Genomic DNA, 23,572 nt, shown 5'->3' with positions numbered 1-23,572 from the left:
TTTAACTGCCCTGCCTCACATTGACTATTTTCTTATATTGTAAAATACATCAGTTGTTTCTCAGGAAAGGATGAATTAAGGCAAGCAAAGTCTAGAAGTTCCATAAGAAGCTACATCACGAGTTCATGGGATCAGTTCCCAACTCATTCACATAAACACATCATCTCACATCATACATCATAATCACCCTAACTCTAACCAGCCTCTCCTGTCAACCATTTTCTCTTGAGATGAAGGTTATATACATAGGTTGAATAGCCTCTCATCTTCTGCTGTGCTGGAAAGAGAACTTGCACAGCAGTATGTTTAAGAAAGTAAAGCTGAGAGAGTCCGGTTGGGCCTGTAACTACTGCGAAAAGGACACATCAATCTGCCATGGGACAGGAGAACTGCAAGTGGCAAGTGAGAAGAATTCTGCAAACTTAAGTAGTTCAACTCCAAGGATGAGACTGAACTTTCAGTGCCTCATGTGCAGAGCCACAAATCTATATGTGGTTGCTTCCAGCTTCTGAACTAGCCCATGGTACCAGGTAACGGGGTTAAGATGAAGAGCTATATTTCCTGCACTGTCCTGCTTCCTCCTCATAAACATGCAATTTGCAGACGAGCTTCACTGCAGAAATTTTACAGCTCTGCTTCAGCATATTGTCCATGAGCCAGTACATATGGAAAGATTCTGCCAGACCGATTTCTTAGCTTGCCTTTCAACTCAGTAAATAAATACACTTTTAAGAATGGTGCCTGGATCTTTTCCAGCACAATACAGTCAAATGGAAGGACCTGTGGAGCGCTACCTTCTTTTGATCTTTAATCAAGCCTGATTGCCCCATTCTGAAACCAACTTGAAAGGCAAGCAACAACTGTCTTTGCAGTACTCTGCCTTGCTATAGCCACAAATCTTCAAAAAATGATAGGTGCAACCTAAAGCAGTAGCAGAGCTGTGATCATTTTCATTCCCTTCATTAGCACGTCACTACCATGAGAAGCTTCAGACGGGCTGTGATGCTCACCTGAGTCAATAGGAGGATTACGGATAATATCAGAAATGATCTGTTGAACTTCAGGAGTCAAACCTGCTCGCTCCAGATTGACAGGATAGCCAGCTTTCACCGCTTGGAACAAGTGAGTGCCAACCTCAGTAAGAGGAAGAGATCTGGTCTCACTGATAGTCCTCTAGGAAAATAAAGGAAGAGAAAATTAAGGTATTTCAGACACTTCTGCTACAACTGAAAGCCTGGCAAGTTCCTGTACCCCAAAAATCAACCAGGAATACCAGCATATAGCTAGCTGTGCAACAACTCTCCAACTCACGAACACTTCATTTCTTCTAATATTTCTCAAATTTATTTTCCAGCTCACAAAGAGCATATTTCTCTCAAGATTAATACTTTTCTTAGCACAAGCACAATGAGACCTTAGACTACTTCAGACAAAAACAGACTCTTGTCAGGAATGGTGCTGTGTGACCACCTTCAGCCTGCTTTATAGCACACGTTCCTATGCCACAACTAAACACTGTCCACTTTCCACCCTCAACAGAAGCTGAATCCCAGCAAATTATACTACAAAAGAAATGGATGCTTTTTGTCTCATAGTTGAGCATCAACACAGCTCCTGTTTCGTGAGGTACTTCCTTGACAAAGTCTCAGATGTTTCCTGCTAAGTAGCTGTGATGCACTTGACCTGCTAGTTGTCCACACGATTAACAGTGCCAGAGAAGAACATGCTTAACAGTACCTAAACAAATTCCCATTTCAAGTTTGTTCAATAAATTATCTGGAAATACTTGCACTGAAGAGAAAGATCTGAAACTTACCCCATCTAAACTTTCATTTTTCAAGGAGAGATTTCAAACTGGTTACTTCTCTGCCTTCAAAGACCAGGTGTCATGTTTTTAATGATTTCTCCAGGGATAATACACAAACCGTGTATAAAATTGAGGATTAATGGAAGCAGAGTACCAATTTACCCATCCAATAACTATACAATTGCTTCTTGTTAATTAGCCCTTGCGTGCACTTTAAGCTAGCAATTACCTAGGTAATTATAGACAGGTATTATCCATACTCTTGAAAAGGACAAAATAAAATTCAAAACTACTACAATTTTCTACTGCAGAATTAAAAAGCAGTAAAGGACACTACATCAAGTGACTCATGGTGCTCATCTTTACAGGGCACATGGTAGGATATCGGTTTAGCCACAGGCCCCATAGCACTCGAACAACTTAGGTGCAACTTGACCTTAGCTTTTCTTCACATCAAGAAACACTTTAGAAACCTTTAGAAGGGCTGAATGAGAAAGCCACACTGACACATAGTCTTACTGTTTTGCACTGAATCTCTGTGTGACCTTCACTTTGCATCATTACAGTCTAACACACGGACATGGCACAGGCAGAGGAACAGGGATTTGCTATCTAAAGATGCAACAGTTAGTGATGTTTATCAGCCTTAAGGACATGACTGGATAGAGCCCCATGCTTTGTGTATTTTCACCACAGGCTTCCTGGTCAGGAAATTTTTCTAAATGCCCTTACTGTGTGAAGACAAAGATACAGTGCTAGATAGAACTAAAACCCATAGCAGAAAAGCACATTGCCCAAAACTACTAAAACGTGCCAATAAAATAATGGCAGAAATTATGCCCCATGTCCTGCCAAAAGATACCACTTTGGTGTTTTATAGCTACCCCTCCCAACACTGGCAGAGGACTTAAGGGAACACATGTGCAAATCCCCTACATATTTAGGTAAAATATCACCACTGTTAGTTTTCAAAGAGGAAGAGACCACCATAAGGAGGAGCTTACCAGGGAGAGATTTTTCTCTTGGAACAGGACATAGGTGACATGCTCTGAGGGAGATAGAGCTTTAGTGTTCTTCCAAGGAGATGTCTCTTTCTTATCTGTAGATTCAGGTTTGGGAAATATGTCCGTCTGAGTGAGAGAAAGAGGAGTAAAAGGATTATATCTCAGTAACAACTAATGAATCAACCTCCCATTATCCAAAGTAGTAACAGAAATGGAGTCATTCATCACCATGCAGACTGTTTTTGACCACAAAAAAAGCAAAGAGAATCAGGATGTGTACTCATATATTTCCATCTTAATAAAACAAGTATGAGACTGCCCCAATGAACTCGAGAGGAAAAAGCCAAAGAACAGCATGTCAGCACAAAACTTAGTGTTCATTACACATGTAAAATTATGCCATCAGAACAAACTATGGTATTCCATCTGTTGTTTTTGTACTGGAAATTCCTCCGTGTATTTTCAACTTCAGCTTAACAAACATTTCTTGAAAAACAGGAATGGTTTCTATCCCCATACCTAGGTACATGAGCTTTCTCTTAAAGAGAAATATGACTTGATGTTTAATGCAGTGAGGAATTACCTCAATCATGAGGGAAGTAGTATTACTGCTCTACTTGCTTTCTAGACATTCTAATCCCAGTATCCACAGATTTACATGGGAATTCAGCCTCTTAAACTGCTGCACATCACCTCCAATCCTATGCTCCACAGTCCCTCTCTGGTAGTATCTCTTACTATTATGAGGGCAAGACTGATGAGGAGCTACTTAATAGGAAATCTCAAAAGTTTATCAACAGTGTTGATCAAAGTCAGACATTGGACTTGTACTAATCTGCTGAATAAAAGCTTACAGAAACAAAGATGAGTCCTTCCATCAAAATCTACTGAAGCAATAACCTGGTGGGGGCCATTTCCTATACCATTTGTCTCCAAGCCCCTATCACAATTAACTAGTTTCAAGCTATTAATAATATGGTACCATCAATCTGGTTAGACAGGTGGTCTTTATAAGTATGCCTAACGACACCAATCCGTAACATCAGCCAGGTCCTGATGTCATTACTATGGAGCACATTTGGATTTGAATGGCCTATACATAAGCAAGGTTGCCCTGCCTGGATGGGAAAACTGTGTTAAGGATAAACACTGAAGGAGGAATCCAACAGCTACAAAAAAAAAATTATGATCCTTAGGGCTCCTGCATGCTAGAAGACACTTAAAAAGTAAACCATACCTGCAAACCATTTGCTTGGCAGAAATCCTTAATCTCAGCCAGGAGAAGGCCCAACATTGTCGATTTGGCTTCAGATACACCATCAATTCTCTTCACATTTTCAACAGTTGTAGGCCTGGTCCAGGATAAATAATGAAAGGCATGGATATATCCTGTACTGATGCTTTGAATCCTGAAGTGTCTCAATGATACGCACTTGGACTACAGACTTATCAGTCACTGCTTGAAAATTTTATTCATGTACTATCATCTCTGGTATTAAATTCTCTGCCTGCACTTCGGTATCTTGAAGCTTGATTACAGCAAACATTTCAAATACACTACTTAATACTTCAGTGTGTGTTAACTGCATTTATTATTCATTTGCTATTCCCTCCTGAAAGCATGTAAGTCTAGAGATATTCCGTGAAAGAACTTACACATTCCAAATACTCCTCTTATCTAATGCTGCACAGAGCTCAGAAAGGCTCTTCAGATGCATTAAATACTGATCTACCCTGTGATACCCTCTCTTACAATGAAAGAATTTTTTTTTTTCCTCAGTAGTTGAGAGCAACACTAAATTTTTATTATTCTTCTGTGCTACACACCTATCCATGTAAGAGACAGTTCCTGACCTGTATCAAGAGTTATCGTATGGGCATAGTAAAATAAGTAGAACACACTGAAGAGAAGTTGGAAAGGGAAAAATTGGATAACACGCACTTTTTCCTCCTTGACCGTCAAGCTGACAGGAAGTTTGGTTACAGAGATGCATGCAAAGCTGGCATTTTATTTAAAAAACAAACAACACTAGAATGAAGACACAAGTCTGATATATACAGCTTTCTAACTTACATTAGAAAGTACTCTACAAGGGTTCTAGACAAATTAAATTGATCAGGAAAAATGCTACTCCTTTACAAATGAGACATGCTACCCAACAAAAACAGAAAGAAAACATGACTTGGCTTGTGATTTTTTTTTCCTGAGTTTTTCTAGTATGTATGTATGCTGGCTTTACCTCGTTCGGGCCATCTCCACCAGGATCTTATTGGTTGCCAAGACAGCAGGAGGAATTACCTTCTCATTAGCTACCTTCTGTCTAGCAGTCAGCAACTTGCCATAGAGAGCAGTCTGTGAAGAACAGCCAAATTCTCATAAAGAAGCTTTAAATCAAGCATGTAGAAATGATTCAAATATGAGCTGAAAAATTATAGCTTCTCTAATCTTTCCACTAATACACAAAAAACCCTGCAACCCTTTAAGAACTTAACATTTAAATTCTCTTTCAGGACTCCTACTCGTAACATCTTTGTAATGTCAAAGAGCTGCCCGAGACAGCTGCTCCAATACAGTACAACTGTGCTCTAAGGTTGACTGCAGTTCACAGATATCCTCTCTTCCCAAGACTTACCTCTAGTTTATTTTCTTGGGATGAAACAACAGATACTCGGGACCTCAAAGGAGATTTCACTGGTGAGCACTCTGTGGGACTGATGAAAGTTACGTATGTAAGTCAGCACTTGTATCTGATCAATTTATTCACAAACTTTGTATAACACTCAAGTGAGCAGCAGCTCTACTTGTTTTGCTTTTTTTCTTGTATTTTGAGGGTTTTTTTTGCCTGCTATTTAACAGTGTAGTCAGATTGTGGCCAGCATCTCAAGCTAGTAGCAGCACTGATACAGGACTTGAGCTGGTTGGAGCAGAATTAGTAATATCACATAGCCGAATTCATGAAAACTCCTCTGTGAGTGGTCCTATAACTTAAAAATAGCCTCTTGCTATAAAAAAAACCTCAGATAAACACTGCCATTTTGTGAACAAACCACCCATATCACTACCTGCATCTGGATGGTTGTACTGTTAGAAAGTGTACTCTTAGAAGCACTTGTCCATTCATGTTATTCTGGCAGCATCCAAAAGGGACATCTTGCATTTCTACCCGTAGCCAGTAATAGCCAGTAACATGGATTTTTGCCCAAAAGAGCTAATCTCTTTAAAAGCATCAGTGACAAAGGCACAGCTGCTGTGCTGTAAGCAGTTAGCTGATGCTACCTCTAGGCATGTCTGCATAGAAAGAACATAACAGCAGCCAGCCTACAGGCTCACGTGCTTAGGAAATTTTACCTCTAATTAGGCTGCCATCATTATACAGCAATAACCACAGGCAGACAAACTAGAATAAGTATCTTCTACTTGTTTTGCTGAGCAAAGTGCAAAATAACTTGTTTTAGACTGCAGCTGTCCCTAAAATGGCTCTTCTCCATACAGCTACAGTGGCAATTTTCCAGCTTACATGACTTCTGGTTTTCCTGTCTTCTGCAAGCATCAGAATGCTTGTTGGAAAGAAGAATGGAATTTATCACAAATGCAAGATAGGTTTAAACCTGAAGCTACACATAGTCAGAGAGAACAAATTACTTTTTCTGCCCTTTGCACAAGCTTGTTTTATTTCTTTTGACCTCAAGAAACCCAGGCTTGTCTCAGTCTTCTCCAGATTAGCGCAAAAAGGCAGAAACCTAAACTTACATGCTCACTTATAATCACTGCAAGGGACATACATTCAGTTTTGCCATCTTTGAGATGCAGTCACAGCTTGCCAACTTTTTGGCTTAATTATATTTCACTGAAAACTATTATTCTTAATTCCTTATTTAAATCACAATTTAAAATCCATTCCAGTGTCAGCCATGACATAGAAACCATTGACTGGAGAAAAAAAAAAAAGAATGGCCACATTAAAAGTACCCAATATAAAGCTGCAGTTACTCCATTTTTATCAAAGTTTTCTTATTTTTTTTTTCCTACTGGATTTGAAGCCAGTTATAAAGTTTGCACTTTTACAGTTAGTAAAACTTGCTCTACAAGTTTAAAATCATCTTTTTTTACTTTATTTTCTTTAAACACTAATTACTTACAATCAAACATTTTTACGGTCACTTCACGATGTAATATTGGTTTGAAGGACTGCATTACCAACAACATCTGTACTAATAATGCTTAGAAGAGCGCACCTGTTAACCACGGTATTGCTTTTTGGAAGAGTTCCAGCTTTTCTCTCATATGCAAACATTTCATATAAAGACATCTATAAAAAAAAAAGAAGAATGAGACAAATGAATGCTAATTGTACAGTATTTTCCAGAGATGCTGCCGTAAGCAGGAAAACATACATTTGTGACACCATGACAAACTTGCAAGACTTTTAATACAAACAAGGAAGGGCCAAAGAACGCAAGAGTAGTTGTACACATACAGACCTGCTTAACTGGTGACTGCTTGGTTCCTTTCATGTCTGGGGAGCGCTGCATTGAGACCACAGGTGAAGTTCTGCTGCTGTAATGAAACAGGATTCCTTTTTACTTGAATTGACTGGATTATTTGTTAATTTTTTTTTAAATGGCCAGGTCACTGTATACCTTACTAAGCAAACTGAGTAGAACTTTGTATAAGGCTACTTTGGGCAAATAACAATTTTATTTTATTTTTAAGTTATTAAATACACTTTTATTTATTTATTTATTTTAAACAGAGAACACTGAGGACCCCAAAGTTTGATGAAAATATAATAATGCTAAAAAGTAACAAAATTTTGTCATACAGAAAAAAACAGGGATTTTTTTAAATGTGAAATCAAAGTTTTGTGACTAAATTGTCTTTATAAGAATAAATGATTTTTAAGATTCTTAATCTAGAGAAAACAAGTAACAACTTCCCAGTCTGCACTGAGTGCAATTTCTGCCACTTCCTATTTAGAAACAAACAAGGTATTTTTTCTTCTAGAAGACATGAAGACAGCAGCTAAAAAAGTCACAACAGAAAAAAGGGAAGGCAAAAGAAAACTGGCAGTTTGAATTTACACTGCTGAAAAATAACTAATTACAATTGAGACATCTGAGAAGGTGTCCAGCACTGAAGTACTCTGTTCCAACTCCACTTATTACTATAGCAAAGCCTCCAGTTCTTCATCTTTCACTTCAAAAAGAGTTGGCCTGAGCTCATGTTTGTGAAGACAAACAGAACACTGTTTATGAAGTACAGCTGGAAGTAGAACATAAAAGCAAAACTTCACCTGCCATTTCCTTGAAGTAATTTACTCTGGTGGCAAACCAGCTGACCACCACTTAAAAAAAGAAAGCCTTAACACTTTTGCAGATTTACTTACTAAGAGTTGAAAAAGTTAAGATTTCACAGAAGTAACTACACAGACAAACTTCACACGTTTGTGCTGAATCAATTCTTTTTGCAACACAGTCATGTAACACATGGACTGAGAATGTGAAGCAGAAAAGCTAAATTTTATGAAAATATAGGTCAAGTGCAAAACCGGGAAAACAAAGTCTTAGCTGCTCTAGTTAAAGACCAATTCAATTATGTAACTCAACAGCAAAAAAAAAAGTAAACCTTCCTCCAATATTTCCTGCCTTCAGCAGATCTTCCAATTTTTTTTTCTTTTTTTTTTCCCCCCCCAGTACTATACTAGTACCAAAGGGAAAGCCTTGGCTGCTAAGTCCACTGCAGCAATCTCTTGTCCAATCTGTCACTTCCAGAACTAGTCCTCAGGGGCTGATAACCTAGATGATAAAAATAGAGTGCTTAAGAGGAAGCGTACGCTATAATTACCTTCTAGGAGTTCTCTGTAGGTTTAAGTCTTCACTGGACTGTAACAGAAGACTTGGATTTGAGGCAGATTCAGCTTTCAAAAGCCAATTTCTCCCCTGTAAGGAAAAGACAATATGGCTTGCTATAGATTAGTCAGAAGCCTTTGATGGGTAGACTCACACCAAGAAGTACCTTCTGGGTGAGCCCGCACGTTGTTGCAAACTTGCTACGCCCAGAGACTTCTCTGAGGAATCCTTCCATTATCAGCTGCTGGCTGAGCGATTTCCACCAGTTCTCTGTCCAGTCTTTTCCACTACCATACAGAGGGTGTTTCCGGTATCTGTCTGGCAGACGCTGAGAATTCTGAAATTGAGAGAATCCGTCAGTTTTCTCCAGCCCGTCTGGAAGGAAGTTCTCAATATATCCTGTAAGAATATCATGAGATATGAGGAACATGTCCCCAAGAACATAAACTTCTTAGAAGAACTTCTCTGCAAAGTCACAAGCCAAAAAAATTTTCATTCACGTTTACACAGTAATCACAACAACCACATTTAATACAACTCAATGATGAGCATAAACCATGCTTATCACCTTGCTGAATGTCACTTGAGGAGTGATTTCACCTTTGCTAATGTAATCCATTTTTGTGCTTTGAAAACATTATGACTTCAAAAGACAAACTACACTGATATGACAAAACTGTAAAACTGTCTCTGCACATGGAGTAAGTTACAGGACAGGACAAGGGTGCAAAAACAACTACAAGCTGACTGCAAATGCATGCTCTACTGCTCCTCCTCTAATTCAGCTGCCTGTTACAATGTTTGCGCAGTCATTTCAACATTTCTTTTTGTTTGGAATGGTTGTTGGTATCACCATCTCTTATCAATCGTTGAGACTAGAAGCAAAAAAAAAACAAACCCACATCTAGGTCCTCTCTGATCCCCTAATCTCAAGGCCCAAAGGGACTGCAGAGAGCTTCAAGCCCCTTCCATACAACGAGAAACTTCTCACGAACCTGAAAAGTTCAGAGCATTTCTGAAACAAGGAACGAAGAGGGGCCCAAGTGATAAAAGGTAAAAGCATCTTAGAAGGAAATAAGTTTCAGTTTACCACTGGTATAAGAAAGCGGCAGGAAGACGTGCCTCAGACTGTCATTTGCCCATGTGCTGACCATCCCTACCACAGAGAGAGCCACATGGTCAAATATGCCTTGTTTTTAATTACAAAAACATGCATATACATATGCAGAACACGTGCTCTAGTATATACACAGGCTGCTCCAAAAGTAATGCCACCTATTTATTTCTATAGAAACTGCAACAAAGAACACTACAACACTTTCACAAAGCAAATTCTCAGCTATAAAATGCTATTTCTCAACATGGTCAGCACAGGGAGGCCTGCTGAGCTCCATCACGTCCTCAGGGCTCACAAGGAAGAGATGGACAAGGAAGTCCTGCTCAGCTCATGAGAAGCAGCAGGAAGAGGGTCTTGGTTCAGCTGTCAGCACCCAGGGAATGGCAGCCACATGGAAGGGGGACACAGCTTGCAGCACAATGGCACTTTGGCACCGAGTCCTGACTCTGAATTGAAGTCAGTCACCTCTCCAGGAGGCAGTAAAAACCAAGTTTTACAATCTCATGTCTAGACAGCCCTCATTCAACTCTTAAAATGAATTATTTGAAAGCATAGCAACATTCCTCTCAGTTCTGCAGTTACATTATTTACTCCAGTAGCTGCACATTTTCAGAATATGGGTTTAACTCTGAGAGCAAGTTCAACTATGGATATCTCTATAAAAGGAATCAAATGCAACACAGTAAACTTTTCAGCCATGTTCAGGATGAGCAACGTCACGTCATTTTGGCTTCTGACAGTCAGTCCTATGCCAAAACTACAATTTTAATTGTTCAGCCATTGGCAACCAATCACTAAGTCTATTATTAACAAAAAAAAAAAACATTGCTAACATAGTTATAAATTCATATGTTGGCTGATAAAAGGAGCTCAGTTGTAAACATCCTCTTCTTCTTGGTTTAGCAGAGTTAGTGTATTATTTCTGTCAATGCAGCTCTAACTATGGGTTTCCCAGAGGACCTTGTTCACATTTATGGCCTGACTCAGCTTTCAAATATGAAGTGAAACATGGTCCCTCCCATGGTCTATCTGAAGTCTGTTGGAGGCCACCTGGACTTGACTGTTGTAAAAAGATACCATGAAGTTCTTAAAAAGCATCAGTTTTTCAGCACCTACATAAATTTTTGAAGCAATTTATCACTCATCTTCAGATAGAAACAGCATGTATAACTTGCAGTGATACCGGTGGATTATTTCACACATTTGTTCTAGAGAAGGAGAAATTGAAGCAAAAAGCAAAAAACCCACATTTTTTAAAGGTTATGTTAGCCCAGAGTAAAGTGTTCTCATAAGCAGTAACAATTTATTCCATATTAGAGTGCAAGCTTGGCATGATTAACAATTCTCTCAATAATGCCTAGCAAATAAATTATTCAAACTACTTAAAGATCTATAATGACACTTGTGTGATAATTCGCAGATTTCTTACTAAATGCAAAGAAAGCATGACATCATTCACTAAGTGTTATCAAGTACTGCAAGTGTTGTGTTTTTTGTTTTTGTTTTTGTTTTTTTTTTTTCCAGACTGCAAACATTTGAAGTGGTTTTGTTCTTACTCTTGTGTTTTCTCTCTGGTGCATTTCTCCTCAGTATTCCAAATGCACTGCATGTGAAGATAGGCATAAATCATTTACACTCATCATAATATGCTACTTCCTGTCTCAGCACTCCAAGTCAGACAGCATTACAAAGCCAGAACACAAGTCATCATCTTGTTTCTTCAAGTCAATGCACTACCAAGCAGAGATCTGTCTGTTCTAAGTTCTAGAAAGGCTATTCCTTTCAGGACAATGGAAATAATGAGTTTTCACTGAGAAATCACTTAATTGCCTCTGCAAACACAGACTTGCCATAGAGAATGTAAGAGCTCAAGATTTTCAGAAAGAGCTTCAGAACCTCTGTCAGTACTTGGATTAATATACAACTGTTGATAACAAAGTAACCCACAAAACATGCACAGGTAACACATGTCTAAGCTGAGATACTGGCCCATGTAACAGGCTGAGTATTGCACCTTCTAGAAAAGCAGAGCTAAGAGAAGAGCAGCTCAATGGCAGTAGCCGTTCCTTTGTTGTACCTATATGAAGGTTAAGTACAGCATGCTTAGGAGATTCACTCTATTTACTGACATTGCATTTAAAGGCAACAATCTAGTTTGTTGCATGAGAAGTGCTGCTGAAGAGCTTCAGGAAATCTATCCTAACTCTCCAGTTACATAGCTCTCTAAGAAAAAGGTACTAAAATACACACGCGTATGAATGTATTGTCTATCAATAAAGAGGGCAGGACATCATAATGATCCCTCTTCTCTCAGAGGGCAAACAATTTTTAATATCACTTACAGAACCTCGGAGAAACAAAATGGGAACTCTAGTTCCAAACTTCTCTTCCAGGGCGCTTACTGCAGAAAGCAGCTGATATGCTTGCTTTCCAAAGTCCTGTAAACCACCTTCTGAATCACTGGAGGTAGCCAAACAAGAGGTTCTGAAAGGCAGAAAGAAAACTAAACTTAAGCAGAAACAAACCAAGCCTCCTCTTTGTCAAGCACTGTCTACTAAGTAGTAACCGAATAAAATACACATCTTGAGTTACATTTAAAGGCATCATTAATTGCTTATATAGGTGTAAAGAACTAGAACTGAAAGTATGAGACCAAGCAAGATCAATGTCATGTGTGATTAAGACAGCTGCACAGCCAAACACTAAACAGTTCTTCATGATACTTGCTATGACAGAATGTCAGCTCACCCATCTTCTGGTTTTAGTATTTGAATATATGGACAGTCTTTGGTATAAAACTTGCTTTTGTTTGTTTGTTTTAGCTGCATATAATAGCCAAGAGGTTGCTTCTTTCTTCCCATTAAACACAAAGCCAAAACAACAGAAGGAAAGAACTACCCCATTTCCTTTTCTACTGAGTAGAAAAACCTATCCAAAAAAACACACTTTCAAAAAAGAGGACAGTGTTCTCCATTTCAAACAATTTGAGTTCTGCAGTACAAATTCACCATGTGGGCCTTAACTGGGGCACACCACTGTAACTGCAAAAAAATTGAAGCTAAGATCGCTCCAATAAGTTCTCTTCTTGGTTAGTTTGAATAGGGTCCAGACAGTTTCCTTATTCCTTGAGTATATAGGAAATGTAACCATGCTGGTATATTTTTTGTTGAGAGCAACACACTGTCATAACTCGTCTCTGATCACAAAGTGTTATGCTACCAGCAAAAACAATGGATCACTTACTACAGCTTCAGCAAACTGTGTATGTATGTACACAAGAGATAGAGGAAAGTGTTTCTACTCAAATCTGCAGGGCTACTGATCCCCTGGCTTCCCTTCAGCGCTTCAGAAATTATTACACATGCTGGAAAGAACATATGTCAGCACACACCATAACAAGAAAGCAGCTCTATTACATTAAGGCAATTCAACCTGAGACACATGGATCCCACTTTCAAGAAGTTTCTTCTGGGATTAATTACCCAACAGGACTCATAAAGTGATTGTATTTGCATGGTCTGAGGAAGTTGCTCTAAACCATTTTGGGAACTGAGGCCATGCTTTGTTTACAGGTTTTCCCACACAGAACTTATTGCTTATAACCTGCCTCATGGCTTTTTGAATTATTGAATAGCAAGTTAGGGACAGCTGTTCAAACAAAGATAAGCTTCAGGCTCAACATCTGCAAAAGCAAATGCATAAAAAGTCAATTATTTCAGATAGCTTGCCTCTTAAGTCAGCCTGAGAGAACACATCCTCTTGTACCAGCCTTTAAGGGGAGAACACTTACCTGCACCTGCAATTATCACAGCACTCTTCTGTGCCCATAATGCCAGAGGAGACCTTTCGGAGTTGTTTATCTTCAAAATGAGACAGGATGATTCTACCCAAGGGAATGCAGGGAATTAAATAAAAGAACAAAAACTTACTCATTAAATTCATTGCAGAAAACAGAATTGAAATCAGCATAATTAATTCACTGCGGAGACAATTTTGGCCCTGATTCCACTAAAGAGAAGTAAATAAGGAACACCTGAAACATTCATATAGATATGCTGAAGGTTATATTTCTTGATACTGAAGAATCCTTATGTTTACAAGCTACATTTGTGACAGTCACAACAACTCTTATTAATGCTAACTTAAGTTACATGCAATAACATGCGGTTTGCAGTACTCACTTTCTTCTGCAGCTGTTTGAGGAAAGGTACTTCTCCATTTTTTCTAACATCTTCAGTTTGTACGATCTGAACTTTTCATTGTGTATCTCATTTAGAAGACGCCTCCCAGTCAAAAGAAAAAAAGAAGAACCTTAATATTGACCGCTATTCTTCTGCGCCGCACCAACAGCGAAATATGCCTGACATCCACCTGTTGTCTAACGAAATACTCTTTATAATAGTCACAGGAAACATTAAAAAAACCAACAACAACAACAACAACAAAAACACAGCATGGGAGTACTGTTATGGGTTTATGGAGAATTCACTTTGCCCATGCTCTGAGCTGCTGCACGAGCCAAACCTGAGCTACCATCTGCACAATGTTCAAACCTGAGCAAGAAAGAGCACATGAAAGAGAGCAGGAGATACAGAGAGAGGAAGAGAAAAGAAGGCAGCTCTACAGCACCAGCACTCCTTAAGGGTGCTAATGGATCTTATACAGAGGTCTGATGATTTACAGGCCAAGTAACCAGGTCTCATCATTGTCTGCCTTGCAAAACGTTTTCAGGAAGCATAAGTAGAACCAAGACACACTCATTAATGTTACTGCATTGTCTACTATCTTGTAGAATAAAAGCCATGTACCTAGTACCCAGCACTGAGTATGCATAAAAGTTCTCGGAACCATGCTGACAAAGACATGATGATTACCAGCCAAACCACCCATCCTCCTTTCTTTAGACGTGTTAGCTATCTGTGTCAAAGCAGCAGTCTTCAGTCATTTACCTGTTTAAAACCAAGTCTGCTGCAGTCCACAAGACGTGACAAGAAGCAGGAAGCCCATCACGACCAGCTCTTCCAATTTCTTGATAATAGGATTCCATTTCCTTAGGGGCACCATAATGAATAACCATCCGGATATCTGCTTTATTGATACCCATTCCAAATGCCACTGTAGCCACAACACACTACAAAACAGAAGCCACACACTATATGTTTTGAAATGATCAACAAGAACGTACATTCCTGTTTCTATTAATGCTCATGCTGTCGGTGACATTTTTTTGCCACAGACTCAAAAATTCACATTAAAGTACAACAGCTTCAAACTCACACTTGAATTCTACTTCACTGTTAATAAGGAGCCAGATTTTGGTCATAACATGAGCACAGGATTATAGTTGTGAGAGTGATGCTATGGCATGGCAAATGTTAAGAGTGTTTTCAGATAGTTATTCTCAAACCAAGGATGATAAACCTGCCCTGAAAAAGAACAGCATAAACCTTGAGATAACTCTGTGCCTGCTCAGCTGCAATAGGAAAAAAGTAGCTCACTGAAGTTGGGAAGCCATTATTCTAGCTACCAGTTTCTTCACGTGCTATACACGTTAAGAGATTTACTAAGGGAATTTGAAACATAAACCAGGAAACATATTACTGTCAACAGAGATAACAAATTTCTTTCCCAGAACAGGAGATGTACAGAGTAATTTCAAAACATGCTGATATTTCCAAATTCTTTCCTCTACCAGAAACTCTACAGTTATAACTACAGTTATATAAGAATACACAAACTTTGTTTCCCAAGTACCTGAATTTCATCCCGCATGAACTGGTGATGGGTATCTCTCCTTTTTTGAATTCCCATGCCAGCATGGTATGCACCACAAGTCACACCAAGTTTATTCAGTTCAAACAGAACTTGTTCAGTGGCCTTTCTTGAAGGGCAGTAGACAATAGTGGGGCCTTCAAACTCATACGTAGAACTGCTAAAAGTAATAACAGTGCATAAAGATGCAGAACAGAAGATGCCACCATTTGGCAAAGACTCTGCCTTGCCCTAATTGAAAAGGAAATGCAACTTTTTGCAGCAGTTCACCATCTTGGAGATTCTCAGATATAAACAGATATGAATTCTGTAGCTCCCTTATTTTATATATTGTTATGCAGAGATAATACCAGTTCGCATGAAATGCCATCACCTCACATATGTTAGAGGTATCACAGATTAAAAACAGGTTAGCACCTTCTCGTGAAGCTGCTGTATCAAACAGAAGGAAATTTGTGCTCCCAGATTATACACAGCACACAGCTTTCAGCAGTTGAGACTGATCTTTAGACTTCACAGTCTCAAGTGAAGAATTTGACAATGAGCTCTTGCTAAGCAAGAAAGAGGTGTTTTTCTCCTTCTACAAAAATTGGGTACTTACATACAAATTGTTTACTCTTTGTAAAAATAGACTTGAAAGTTACTTGGTGATCTTTAGTGCCTTTTACAAAAAGCAGATGGTTTTGTTCTGTGCTGGATTAACAGCATAAAGCCTCCCATTTTCTGAAGGTCATCAGGAAATGTGCATTTACAGCTGCCATTTTTAAAAGGTCAATATATGTATATATGTAACAACATACAAATTAGTGAAATGTATTTATACTGCTGTAGAGGCAAACATTGTAGCTAGTGACAAGGAGAGGAAAGGGGCAGGAAACCCACACTCATGGGTACATTGGTGGGCGTGCTATGCTCAATTAGCCTTCTCAAAGAAATCTGATTTCAGATTCATAACCAACTCACTTATTACGTACAACAATGTTTAGCAAGGAATTCACCAGCCAATTCATCAGTGTCATTCAAACTGTTACAACGCTGCAAGCTTCTCCAAGCACCAAATGAACCTGAAGATCCTTCAGTTGCAAGCAAACTGTGAGATACCTCAAACTTTTTTTTTTTTCCTATAATGGGAGAAGATGGAGGGCAGGGGTGCAGATATGATGAATGACTAACATGATATCGGGTGCAGGCTGGGGTGAGAGCCCAAGCTCCACCCCACCAGATCAGTTTAAGACTGCTACCAGTTTCTGATAACCTGTTAAGTACTCAAGTATATCTGCAGTATATCTAAACGGCCTAAATCCTTACCTTCCTTTCCTACTAAGGAACTGTTTCAAATCCCTAAGAATATTTCCACTCTGTCGTCCAACTTCTAAGTACAGATTAGGTCTGTCAAAGCTAGTACATGTGATCTGAGGATTCTTTAGGTTCAGACAATTCACTATGTCTTCTCTAATTGAGGGACTTGCAGTTGCTGTTAATGCAACAATGGGAACCTGAAAAAAAAAAAAAGCAGAAAAAGTCAGACAGCTCTCAATGATTTAAGATGAGTCAAAACTGATCAGCATGTCAACAGACACTTATCTGTTTACGTTCACTAGATCACCACAGCTATTTGAAAAACAAATATTTTGCCTCCTAGAGCTTCAGTCTACAATATTAAGGAGCACAGACAGAGACAGAACACCTGAAACACATGGTTTTCTTCTTAATTCATGTCTCCTTTAGTAGCATCTTCAGTGAGGCTGCAGCAGGTGTCTGATGCAGATGGCTAAATTCAGATAACATAGTACATTTTCAAGAATAAAATCTCAAGTTCAGGTCTAAATTTTGGAGCTTGGCAGTAAATGATTCAGGAAAGTTTCGAAGTTATAACTGATTTTCCTTGCAAGCTGCTTGGCCAGCTTCATAAACAAAATGCTTCAGTATTAAACCAAGTATTTAGGAACAACATTTTTCAGCACACAGAGATCCAACAGAATTACTCTTTTTCAGACATTCCTGATAGCCCAGATTCTGAAAGCTCTCCATTTAAACAATTAGGGGAGTAAAAGTTAAAAACAAAAAGCCCACAAAACTCATTCATTGATCGGGACTGCAAAATAGCACGGTAAGGTAAGTACACCCAAAAGACATCATCAAAAGATGAAACTTAAAGCTATCGTCTGCAATGAAATAGTATCCTCTTAATTTGGAAATCAAGCACATATTAAAACCTCACCGAAGGTAGAGCCTTCTTTAACGAGTTTAGCTTTCTAAAGGAATTTCTGAAGTCATGGCCCCACTCAGAAATGCAATGAGCTTCATCAATAGCTATGAGAGCAATACCTGGTGGAGACAAAACCACAGCATGGACACAGCACTTACAAAGCAAACCAACGTGGCAAGTTACAAAATACAAACACCACATTCTGTTCAATCTCAAGCTTTCCTTAGAAGGTACCAGTAATCTGCTTTAAGTTCTGCTTCTAGGACATCTTCTGCTGTAACAACTCACCAAGCCCATTTTTATAGACATTTTCACAAATAAAGTCAAAGAGCTCTAATAGATTTCCGCTACTACCACCTCTGATTCCTTCTCCAAGCTTCAAGTCTCCAAGTACATCTCTACAGAAGGCTGAAATCTTAACTATAATTAACAGTTACAGTCTTTCTCTTGTCTTTCCAAACCTTCTTACTACTTGTCAAACATGTTGTTTACAGATGTCACTAGTTCAAAACAAAAAACAAAACTATTTAACAAGATGCAATACAGTGTTTCAAAACAAGTTTATGGTCACATTCTGAGAAAGTCTGATGGATTAAAATACTTCAAAAATGAAATTATTTAGTCATGTATTTCTTATTTCCTGCAATTTAAACAATGTTTTAACCTCTCTGTTCTCAGGAACTTAGCAAACATTCCCATACCAAGATCATGCTAAAGACTCTATATGCATATAATCATCTTTTTTTGATTAACAACGGGGTCTCCTGACACTATGTATCGGCAGCCACTACCCTAGCTCCAAGCTCAAGGTGAAAAACAAGTTTAACATTGTCAGAGCATTAAAACAAGTTAAATATGAAATGAAGTTGTCTGCCACCTCATCATCAACCTTATTCCCAACTTACCAATAGTTCGATCGATATCCTGAAGTAGCTCTAAATTCCCTGAACAGAACTCTGGTGTCATGTATATGACTCTGTATAGACCCCTACAACATCAAGAAAATACAGTGTAAAAGGAGAAGAATTCAAAGAAACAAAATGAAACCATGACTGTTAGAAGATGTTAATGAGAGCAAGGACAGCCATCTGGATGAGCAGTAAAACGAAGGCAATGAAGGCAGAGTAAGGCATTCCAGATCAGAAGGAAAGCAAGGCAGTAGACTGTCTGACATGACATGAGAATAAACACAGATGTACTGCAGCCCTTAGAACCGGAAGGAGCAGTTGTAATGACTGACAAATACCGTTTTAAAACCTGCTATTCCTATATAAATCAAAGCATAAAGCTGAGTCAGCAAGCTTCATCTCCGAAAAAGCAGAGGGCACAAGAAAGTGGCTATATGCCTCCCAAATGCATAGTGGGTAAATGCAAACACTCTTGACAGACTGCCTGATTCTCGATCTGAGCCAGGACCAAGACTTTGTTGTGACAGATCAGGTGACACATTCCATCCCTCAAATACATCAAGAATGGCAACCCCAAGATGTTTAGACAAGACTTACGCTTTAACGCTCTCTTTGATGTCTTTCGACTGAGCCGAACCAAGCAAGCAAGATGAAATCCCTGACATTCTGCAGTAAAAAAAGCACAATTATGTATTGATTTACTCATAAATACTTCCACCTCAGGTTTTTGGGTTTTCTTTTTTTTTTCTAGCCTACTGTCAGCATTTGGTAAAGTGAATTCCAACTGCGGGGTTGAAGACTACTTTCTTCCAAGGATCTCCACGGAAAAAGCCTTTTTAAAAAACAGTTGAAGTCAGTCACTATTCCTGACAGTCACATGCTCATCCACTCCCCTCTAGTTGTCTCCCACAGATACATACTTCATTAGTGCAATAAGAAATCAGATTAAGAAAATTTCTCTTTCACCCGAGTCAAATTCCCTACTACTATGCCACGTCAGACGTTTTAACAAGTGAAGATGCCAGATATTAGGAGACCTATTTCACTGTCCATCTTAAACATCTGTGCTATAACCGTGATCTGAATGGCTTTCATCTTCCATCTGCTCAGACATTAGTAATTAGACTTAAAAGAAGCCCTATGAAGCTTTGACATAGTTCTCACAGGCTTAAACAATACAGCAAGTTTGTTCAGCTATTTGTTCTACATAAATAGAGCCTCTGAATACAGAAAGAATTGAGAAGGATGCACCCTCAGGAGCCACCCACCAGCACAGATCCCTTGCAAATTCAGCTTAAAGTTTCCATAGCTGGGAAATCCAGTGATCTCAGACAATTTATAGTTTGCACATGTTTCTGAAGAAACGTATATTTCACAGCTTACACACAAACAGCTCTCTGTACAAAGCTGCAGCCTTAAACACTATGAAATGCCACAAGTTGAATCCATGGGTTTCCACAAGAAACACAACATCAGCCTGATAATATTGCGTTACTTACGTCAGCTGCAGAACTTGGTCCTCCATCAAGGAGATAAGAGGACAGATGACTATTCCTGTACTTCCAGTGTAAACAGGAGGAAACTGGTAGCACAAACTTTTCCCATATCCTTAGAAAAAAAAAAAAACAAAACACAAAGGTAGAAGTGAAACAACATATAGTTATACTTTATGGCAGAGTTGTCTTACGCTTCTGTACTAACACCTTAGTAAACCCTAAAAAGGAAGTTGATGTGCGCCACATTAGCAGACAAAAATACAGGATAAATACTGCTAGCACCCACTCAATGTCACTCCCTCGAAGGCCAGTGGAGAAAGAACTGGACAGAAATACAAGCAGCAAGCATAACAGGCCACGATTAGCACCCTCCAACAGGAAAAGTGATTCCTGAGCACTCTGCTCCTAAGGGCCATGTGGACAGTCTTCAAGTTTCAAAGCCCTAATCTCCCCTAAAAGAGAAAGATTTCTTGCCACCTTTTAAGACGTAAAAATAACTTACCAGTTGCCATGACAACAAGATTGTCTCTTTTGTCTTCTAAAACAGAACGTATCACTTTCCACTGAACCCTTTGAATTAAAGGAAGAAGAATATATTTTATTTTTGCCACCACATGTATAATACGCAAATTGTGCTGAAGAAACCCTTTGGCTGCCTGACAGTTCTCTCTTTGGATGCTGCAACCACTCACTCCATGTTTACTGCAGTTAGTCCTACCAGCGTAGGATCAGTGGCAATCTCTTAACAGGACTAAAGTAAGCAATACTTGATGTAATCACTTAAAGATGACTGTGAAATAATGTCTCCCATATGTCAGTAAGTGATCCACAAATACTCATGAAACTACAATAATCTTTCATAAAATGATTCTAAACAGGACTTCAGTGTTGCCAAATAGTTTTGATTTTTTAATGGTCTCACAGGTACACATAAAGTGCAGTGAACGAAAACAAAATTTCTCCCCTTTGTAATTTCTAGCAGTTTTCCAAACAGTTGTGGTTTGTTGTTTTTTTTGTTTGTTTGTTTGTTTCGTGCTTCTTCATCTTTCAAGCCCCAAGCATTGCTCTTTCAATATGTTCTGTGCAACATGTGTTCTAAAACAAGTCATTCAGGATGATTTCACTCCATTCCCATTGATATCAGGAACTCAATTCCAGCAACGCTGTAATCTATGAGCACACGCTACACTGAAGTTATGCCCCATTAGATGTTCTAGAGACAAATAGGAGACTGTATTTAATTAGAGCCACATATCAAAAGGATAACCAGATTAAGGAAGTTTATCACCATACAAAGAATACATTTGTGCAAGTTTACAGTGTTTTCTCTTCGAAATATCTGAGCTAGACCAGGTACAGAAACATTCACTTGCAGAAGGCTTGCCATCAGAAAAAGCAAGAAATTTATCCTCTACTATGAAAATACAGTATTGTAGTAAATGAGCTTTATTATGCTATTTCACTGTAGCAAAGGCTGCCTTTCCTAGGGATTTTGCACAGATCCAAGTTTGTTAGTGGTTCTCAAAGTAGTAAATAGATTTTAAAAAGCTGAACAAAGGAAAGAAAGTGAATTGAAAGCATACTTACGGTTTAAAAGAAGAATGCCCAAAATACATCTTCAAACAAGAGATGTGGATTTCACTAGGTACTGACAGCAATGGATCTTTAGGGGGAGACAGAAAAGGCCTTGTATGCAACTAAATTTTAAACAGCTGAAGCTTTGTCTTGACATTCTGCTTGTGGTTAGTGATGCTTAAGCCTCAGCTTTGGACAATCCCAGTAGAAAGAGATACATCAAGTTCTGAAAATACTTATAGGCCAAAACAAATGATTAACAGAGGAACAAACACACACTTCAGAGACTCTTCATGAAGAAAGAATACGGCTTTGTTAATGAGATAATAAAGCAATGGGCTCTGCATAACTACATTATCTGGAACATGCTCAGAAGTGATAATAGGGATGTTCTACCATTCATCCCTTTTAAGACCTTATGGAAGTCATGTTATTTAACACCTGACACTGCAATTGGCTAACCATGCTAAAGTCATGGTCTGAAAATGTCATAGGGGAGAATCCTGACGAAGAAAAACACTCAAGATTCCATTTAAATCTATAGCTATTACTCAGCAGTGAAATGCATTACACTTCCACCTAGGTTTCGTCTGCTGAGCAAACACACGTTCCCTGTAATCATTGGCTGAATAACTGTTTAAAGAGATGAAGAGTCTACTGATCACGGCAAGAGTCAACTGTGTTTCACCAAGGACACCTTTAAGTTCTCATCTTAAAACATCCTCAATCACTCCTTTCAAAATCCACATCAGCTTTTACTCTCTGCTTTAAGAAACTAAGCACAAAATATCAGTGTGTTTACACAACCAAATCTATAGAGAACACCTTTCCCCCTTCCTCCCCCCTCCATTCTGCACTATAGTTTAAAACATACCCCAACATTCCTCCTCCTCCTCTTCAATGACTTCATCTTCATCTCCATCTGGTGCAACATTCAATTCTGTGTCTGGAGTTTTCCTGGCTTTGCTGGACTCCATTTCAGTTAAAACTTCTTTAGAATTGTCCACATCTTCTAAAGACTGAATTCAGAACAAGTTAATTGAAGATATGAAAGGGTAGACATTATGCATACATGAGGTAGCAAGACATAGGGGCACATGACTACAGCATAGAAAATGGACATGAAGCACTGCATCCATCTAAAAGGCCTGGTCCCTTCCTGGCAGTAAACTAAACTTTTCTATCTACAGACCTTTCTATCCTGCCTCTTATTTAGTTGTATCCCCACACTTAATCTTCATCCACCTTTTGTAAGCAATGCCTATTTATTTTTTATTTTTTTTTTTTAATTTCCTCCACTCAATGATGCTATGTTCCACTGTGACCTGAGAGCATCATCACTGTGGAAAAAACAAAAAGTGGATAAGCCAAACCCCTAAGGCACTCACTTTAAGCATCTCCATTTCCAGTTCTTCATCACTTTCAATGATACAGGAGGTATTTTGTTCATTGTCTGTTGGGCATTCCTCCTAAGAAGAAAATACATATGTACAAACATATTTCTATTTCTACCCACCTTTTACTACAATCTGTATGCAATTACATCTCAGTGGAAAAAAAAAAAGAAAACAAGGTTGAGATGTTTAAATGCAGAATTTGTTCCCATACTGCAGAAACTTCACATCACAATTCATTAGTAACCACAAGAGGAAAGCTAATCAAAATATCAATTCATGGACTAAATGAATATATCAGCTTCTGTACTCAGTGGTCCTCCCAGCTACATAACTGAAGAGCAACTCAGTGCTTGATCACCTACAGAAATATTTTACAGAGTCTGAGCCCTTACTCTAGCCCATCCTAAATTGCTCTCACCATTTTTTTTTTAATATAT

The 23,572-nt window shown here is 38.7% G+C and overlaps 1 protein-coding gene across 3 annotated transcripts in view; it reads right to left on the bottom strand.

Moving 5' to 3' along the window:
• WRN (WRN RecQ like helicase) overlaps positions 1-23,572 on the bottom strand; it is a 41,449-nt gene that overhangs the window by 4,353 nt on the left and 13,524 nt on the right. Inside the window, exons 10-32 of one of the 3 annotated variants that reach the window (XM_010709604.3) lie at positions 23,127-23,207; positions 22,613-22,757; positions 21,751-21,826; positions 20,666-20,733; positions 20,167-20,275; positions 19,265-19,333; positions 18,665-18,747; positions 17,772-17,878; positions 16,859-17,046; positions 15,533-15,710; positions 14,728-14,909; positions 13,960-14,061; positions 13,569-13,661; positions 12,121-12,262; positions 8,828-8,998; positions 8,657-8,751; positions 7,294-7,366; positions 7,048-7,121; positions 5,445-5,523; positions 5,052-5,164; positions 4,049-4,163; positions 2,812-2,937; positions 1,011-1,173 (exon numbers count right to left, since the gene is read on the bottom strand). In XM_010709604.3, coding sequence (XP_010707906.1) covers positions 1,011-1,173; positions 2,812-2,937; positions 4,049-4,163; positions 5,052-5,164; positions 5,445-5,523; positions 7,048-7,121; positions 7,294-7,366; positions 8,657-8,751; positions 8,828-8,998; positions 12,121-12,262; positions 13,569-13,661; positions 13,960-14,061; positions 14,728-14,909; positions 15,533-15,710; positions 16,859-17,046; positions 17,772-17,878; positions 18,665-18,747; positions 19,265-19,333; positions 20,167-20,275; positions 20,666-20,733; positions 21,751-21,826; positions 22,613-22,757; positions 23,127-23,207 — 2,632 coding nt within the window. Of the gene's footprint in view, positions 1-1,010; positions 1,174-2,811; positions 2,938-4,048; positions 4,164-5,051; positions 5,165-5,444; positions 5,524-7,047; positions 7,122-7,293; positions 7,370-8,656; positions 8,752-8,827; positions 8,999-12,120; positions 12,263-13,568; positions 13,662-13,959; positions 14,062-14,727; positions 14,910-15,532; positions 15,711-16,858; positions 17,047-17,771; positions 17,879-18,664; positions 18,748-19,264; positions 19,334-20,166; positions 20,276-20,665; positions 20,734-21,750; positions 21,827-22,612; positions 22,758-23,126; positions 23,208-23,572 lie in introns of all 3 variants that reach the window. The other 2 variants (XM_010709603.3, XM_010709606.3) reach the window with 2 other exon arrangements.

Source organism: Meleagris gallopavo, chromosome 4 (assembly GCF_000146605.3).
Source record: "Meleagris gallopavo isolate NT-WF06-2002-E0010 breed Aviagen turkey brand Nicholas breeding stock chromosome 4, Turkey_5.1, whole genome shotgun sequence".
In the NCBI taxonomy this organism is placed as follows: Eukaryota; Metazoa; Chordata; class Aves; order Galliformes; family Phasianidae; genus Meleagris; species Meleagris gallopavo.
Note: the sequence above shows the minus strand (reverse complement) of the source record. Positions and strands in the feature narration are given on the sequence as shown.